At 38.2% G+C, this 6,000-nt stretch overlaps 1 protein-coding gene across 10 annotated transcripts in view; it reads right to left on the bottom strand.

Annotated features, from left to right (window-relative positions):
- Positions 1-368: 368 nt before the first annotated feature.
- GARNL3 (GTPase activating Rap/RanGAP domain like 3) overlaps positions 369-6,000 on the bottom strand; it is a 56,077-nt gene continuing 50,445 nt past the window's right edge. For 9 of the 10 annotated variants that reach the window (XM_064468396.1, XM_064468399.1, XM_064468395.1 and 6 more), the window contains 6 exons: positions 4,425-4,532; positions 3,870-3,988; positions 3,310-3,445; positions 1,997-2,206; positions 1,573-1,684; positions 369-827 (listed from right to left, as the gene is read on the bottom strand). In XM_064468396.1, coding sequence (XP_064324466.1) covers positions 671-827; positions 1,573-1,684; positions 1,997-2,206; positions 3,310-3,445; positions 3,870-3,988; positions 4,425-4,532 — 842 coding nt within the window. In that variant the 3' untranslated portion in view covers positions 369-670. The remainder of the gene's footprint in view (positions 828-1,572; positions 1,685-1,996; positions 2,207-3,309; positions 3,446-3,869; positions 3,989-4,424; positions 4,533-6,000) is intronic. The other variant, XM_064468401.1, reaches the window with a different exon arrangement.

Below are 6,000 nucleotides of genomic sequence, written 5' to 3'. Positions count from 1 at the left end.
AGGATTCTTAATGCCAAAACAGTTTTCAAGTTTCTTTAAAAAATGTGCATGGACAGGCTGGAGCAAAGAAAGCAGCATCTTCATATCTTACCTGATCTTTATAGAACATCCTTGATTCTTCAGTGAGCACACCACAGCTGCATCATTTCAAGGACAGACTGCACTGTTTGGAAAGACCTTGCCTGCAAGCCTTATTGTTGTTATTGTTTTGTTTTGTTTGGTTTTTTAAAGACTGAAAAACCATAGGAGTCTTATGTTATACGGTTACTCTTCCCACATGACATACACTGTTGTAAAACAACTCATTATAGTAGTAATAGTGATTAACTTAGCCGGATGTCATTCAGGTACTTCAAATTATAAGCAACTCCGAACAAGTAACACTTTATTTACTTCAGTTTCAGCCTAAAGCTCTCATTGATTCACTACAGTTAGAATGCCACAAAAAGTAATGGTTCATTAACTGAGAAAAGAAAACATACCTATGTCAAAGATACAAGCATCACCAAATCAGGCTGAGCTAGCCAGAACGACATGGGTTCTATAAAGATTAATCACCAAATACTTCCAGCCACATTTTACCACTAGAAGCAGTGTTTGTGACACTCCCATAGAGCTCACAGAGTTGTAAGAAAACGTGAAGTAAGGAAGAAAGGTTTTAGGACCGTCTTCACTTCAAATCAATGATGTCTTCATCATATAAAGAAATCAGCTGAAATGGATAGCTAGATGGTAAGCTCTCCTCCCTGTTTGCTAAAGTATCGGGATCTGAACTAGTGGAAAGATGACGTCCTTCAGAATAGCTTTCAAAAGAACTTGATATTATCCTGCAAAGAGGGAGACAAGAGTTACTAAAAAATACACAGATCAGGGCAAGTAGGATCAATGGCTATTTCTAGATTAAATCAAGTTATCCTAAAGACAGAGACAGAACATTAAAACTGAGTTTCTCTCCATTTTACTCTACTGAAAATCATCAAAAGGCAATGTTAATGAAGCCCACACCCAAATAATTTCCAAAGAGTGAAATAAATGAAACACAGTTTTGCATCGCAGCAGATTTTTTTGTTCATCTCAGTCTACTGTATCTTGGCTGAATTCTGCCTCTACTCTATACAAACACGGGTTATGAAAACAGTAAAAACAAGATAAATTGGCAGTGGCATCAGGTAAGCAGAGCCAAACAGACAAATGCTACGGTGTTTCTTCACGGAATTTATTCTGAAAATAGCAACACAAAAGCATATGAAGAAAACAGCAAGTGAGCCTGCACAGTGCAGCTCTAGTAGTCCAAATCCTAATGACAGGCTCAACAATGGCAGGTCTCCACAAAATCCTATTTAGTCTTGTTTTGCACATTAACATGTCTTTAGCAAAAAGTATAATCATTTCAGTACTTACAATATTCAGATACTCTAAAAAAACACATGGTTTTGTGCATGAAATGCACATTGGTATACAAAGGTCTCAGCCCCAGGCCAACTGAGATAAGCATGACCAGGTTGAAAAACAACAAATTCTAAAAACATTTACAGTCTAACTTAGTTTCCTTTCTAAAGCCAGTATATTTACCTGTCGCTACTAGTTGATCTTACTGCTCCTTGCTTGGGGTCTGATTGTCTTCGAGGAACCTTTTTTTTCTTCTGTGCACTTTCTGTCTTGGGTATAGGCTCATCCAAGAGGCCTCAATAAAGGAATAAAAGACTTAATACTCTCAACAGAAAATAAAGCATCTATGAAAACATTAAGGTATCTGTCACTGGTTTCCGTTATTACCTAAATAGTTTCTGCCTGGCTTAGAATACGGTCACTTTAAAAGTGATCAGGCGCTGGCTAGACTATTTGCAAATAATGTTTTTTCACAGTTTCATTTGTTTGTTTATCCTACATATTTATGAATACTGGTTGATGTTACAAATCTGACTGTGATGGTCCAAAGATTAGAAATTATATGCTTGGCAATTGATATGTACACTGAAGAATGAGGATAGTTTACCCAGCAATTCTTTTCGTGTTCTGCTTGCAATTTCTTTAATTTCCATACGAGATAAGGACAGTGAGTGAGTAACTGGAAGAGAGGCAATGCCACTGGATATTGTGGTAGTGATGACCTTGGGAGCCAAAGGTGACTTCAGAGGTCGTTCAATGCTTCGCCCAACCAGATTACTGAGAGGAATTTTGTACAGGTTTTTGCATGGAACGTCACCTGAAACACAGAATGTGGTTTATTTCTTCCTCCTCCTAACCTATTTATATTGAAAGATGCTCTGCGTTAAAATGCAGCCAACATAATGAGTATAACTTTTCTGTAAAACTTTTCATTTGGAAGTATTAAGAACTGATTCTATTGTAAAAGCATAACATCCTTTTTCCTTCTGTATTCCTCTCTCTCTAAGAGAGAAAAAGACTGACTGACTCTTGGAGATACGATGAATCCAGCAGTGAAACTGGGAAGTAAATTTACATGCCCTGAGGCTGGTATTCTGATTATTACACCATGATTGTGCACTCTGTCCAATATTCCCTGTGTATTTTAGTATGTTGCATGTATATTGGAGCCTGGATCCCAAGTGGTTTAAATGATGGCTCCTTTTCTTAGGTGACATAAAATACTATGCGTTCTCCTAATTCCTAGAGGAAAAAAACCCAACAATTTACCATCGAATAGCACTGCCTTTTAAAAACTGAAATTGTGATTCCTTTCTCCCTTCCCCTTCTGCCAGCAGTGCAGCAGCAGATTTGAGTGAGGAAGATAAACATACATCTTGCATTGTCTAGTTGATGTTCCCTTGTTTCTCCATTATTGTTCCCCTATAGACTGATTGTTCACAGATCACGTTACACTACACTGACTGGGCAAGCTCTTTCGAGGCTAAAACTTCTTACTTTCGGTTCACAAAAGCAGCTTTAACCATCCAGTGGTAGTTTAGCTTTTTTTAAATTAAATGAACAGTGTATGTGAAATCTCAAGTTTTCCAACCATTTTATACTTCTTTTTGCATTATTAGTCTTGGCCATATCGCCAAAGATTCGTTAAGCTACTGAAGCTTAATTCCTTCCCTCCTGCAGAAATGCTTTCTTCAAGACAGTGCTACCATGCATTCAGAGGAGACACTATGGGGTAAAAGCTCAGCCAAGTGCTTCAGATCTGTGAATAAATAGAAAATCTCTATCTTCCAGACTCTTAGCTAGGAACTCAATGTCTTTTACCTGATCAATTTCATCTTACTGAAGATCAGCTGCACTGAGATGCGACAGCTGTTGGGATGATTAGAGATCATTATTCGAGCTGCCTGGAAACCATGTTACCTTCTAGAGAAGAAAGAGGACATTCTGGCATTTCATAAGCTGTCGGTGTTTGAGGAGAACTCCTTGAACTCATTTCCTTAGAGCTGCTGTCAGATGATCCACTTACTGCAGCAGTAGCTTTAAAATAAATATCTGACTGAAATGACAAACAACTCATCATTAGTAGAGTGAGACTTTCTTAACCATCCTCAAACATTTGTCCCCTATGTTCTGTTGCCACTATTGCTGTATTGCTGCTAAGTCAACTAGGGTTGGTCATGGAAAAGTTATCCCACTGTAAGTGGAGGGAACATCTGTGATATTGAAGATAGCATTTGCCCCATAAACAGTCAAATATCTCAGATCTGCATTACTGTGAGTGACAAAGTACAGTGAGATCAATTCTGATTCTGTTTGCACTTCATATAAACTAGGAGCACGCAGATGAACAGTAACCACAGATCAAGTAGTACATGTTTCAGTTTTGGTTTGTTTCGCTTTTGGCTGCACAGCAACTTTTTATGTGAATTAGATCCCAACCTATCACAGAAATAGTCAAATGTGATTTTCCTGTGTCTTACCCTTGATGCTACAAGTTGAAGCTCAGGCACAACTGCTGTGTGGACTAAGTTCCCGTTCACCACTAATCGGATCTCAATGGAATCAGTAGTGAAGGCAAGGATATAAGGGAAAGCACAGACTGCAGTGAAACAAAAATTATTTGGCAAGGAAAAACGGTTAATGTAAGTGTTTCTTGGATGCTCCATGAAAACTGTTCTTGAGTATCTGACCTCTTCTGACATCTCCCTTTCCTATGAAAAGGCTTGTCTAACATACTAATGGACATTAAGCTACATCAAGCCTCAAGAAGACTTCACTCTCCATACCTGGCAGAATGTAGACTGAATAAAAAATGAAAAACAGAAAAAGAGGAAAAAAAAGCTCAGCAGAGAAAGAACTTGGCACCAAGGCTCCACTTTTAAAAATTACCTTATGAAGAAACTTAGCTAAAGTGTCAACATGAATGTAAACATGCTTACTCCTAGTACCCATACTGTAATTCCACTAACAGCCAAGCAGAAGCCTAAATAGTAAGGAAAAAACCAGCCATCTAGTAAAAAGAGATATTTTCTCACCAACAGCATAAGGAACTTGATTCCAGCTGAAGTGGAAGTCATACGCTGATGGCTGGATCAGTGGAGAACCTCCATTGAAAGGATATACCTTTCTGTATTGGCAAACATCTGCATCAAAAAAAAAGAAAAGAAAAAGCATCCATCACCTTACAAGTGACAAACACCAACTTTATCGCCAGATTTTGCAGAAGTGTAGGCATAATATACATAATCAAACATATATGTAGAAGCCTCTCTGTATCTAAACAGATAAGGGAAATGTGCTTCCTCTGTGAACACAGCATCTGAAAGATCAAAATAAAAAGGCCTACATTTTAATAAGTTGTCGTATTTCACAAAGTAAGTATTACTCTGTTGAAACAGTTACCAGTTCCTTACCTTGTCTATGGTTAGAGGAATAGGCAAGAAAAATTCAGAAAGCAGCGTCAGCAGAACTGTACCTTTGCCCTTCAAGCAGCCATACTTTAGCATAGTTTATGTTCTTTGAAGACTGTTACACACATGGGATATTACAGACACCAAGATTTCATTAATCACGTAACTTGTGAACCTACTTCTTAGCTGCTCTAGTCTACTGATTCTGAAATTATCAGTCTTTCTAAAGAGTCAGACATAAATGCTGGCTTACACAGCTTCTTACTGGCAATGCAATTCTGAATTTTTCATTTCATAGATCTGGACAATGGGGAACTTAACCTTCCACTACCAACAGATTTTTCTTTAAACACATGCACTAGTGCTGATCAAACATCTATTAAAGCTCAGAACTTGAGAAGTCACATCCGCAAATTATAAGAAAGCTTAAAGATGAGATTCAATTGCAATCATCACCTTTTCTTGACAAGCTCATATGAGTGTACCAGGGGCTCCACGTAAACATCTATGACACTCTCAAATACATGCTGCTTCCAGCTCTTTTCTATTTTTTAGGCAAAATTCTGTTGGTTTTTTCTTCCTGTAATTGATGTCCTTAGACTGAATCCAAGTTTATTTCCAGAAATGTATTACAGGTCTTTTTCTAAATACAAACTTAGGACACTGCCAAATCCTGTGTTTTCATATTTGTTCTATGATGATACTTTCAGAATTATAACACTCTCTAAAGAACAAATGTAGGTTTCCCCTGTGACACTGTACTAGAAATAGCAATTCAAGTTTCTGCACGCCTGTGCAGCACCTTTATTGTAACTTTAAGATCAGCTAAGTTTGTTAGCTTTGGCCCAGTGACAGGTCTACTAGAGGGGAACTGACTCTATGTAGAAATATAGGTGGGAATTTACTATGCTCTGCCAGATGGCTTTTTAGTTGTGACACAGTGCTAAATGAACCAGAACCAGGTAGGATCTGGCAAGCTACCAGAACCAGTAAGGTCTCACAAAGCCTAGAAAGAGATAGTTTAGAGATACTTAAAACTTGCTTAGTGGTACCAATCTCATAGCCAGTGCTGGAACATAGGTGTATTCATCCTGTCTCCATCAATGTTCGCTTTGAAAAGGCAAACAGGACACGCGTTCTGCAACAGAGAAAGCCATGCCTTGACCTTCAGCACTGCCTCATACAGGCTGCTTCATGCTAA

The sequence above is a fragment of the Phalacrocorax carbo genome, chromosome 18 (genome assembly GCF_963921805.1).
Source record: "Phalacrocorax carbo chromosome 18, bPhaCar2.1, whole genome shotgun sequence".
NCBI classification, from domain to species: domain Eukaryota; kingdom Metazoa; phylum Chordata; class Aves; order Suliformes; family Phalacrocoracidae; genus Phalacrocorax; species Phalacrocorax carbo.
This window is presented reverse-complemented; position numbering and strand designations above follow the sequence as displayed.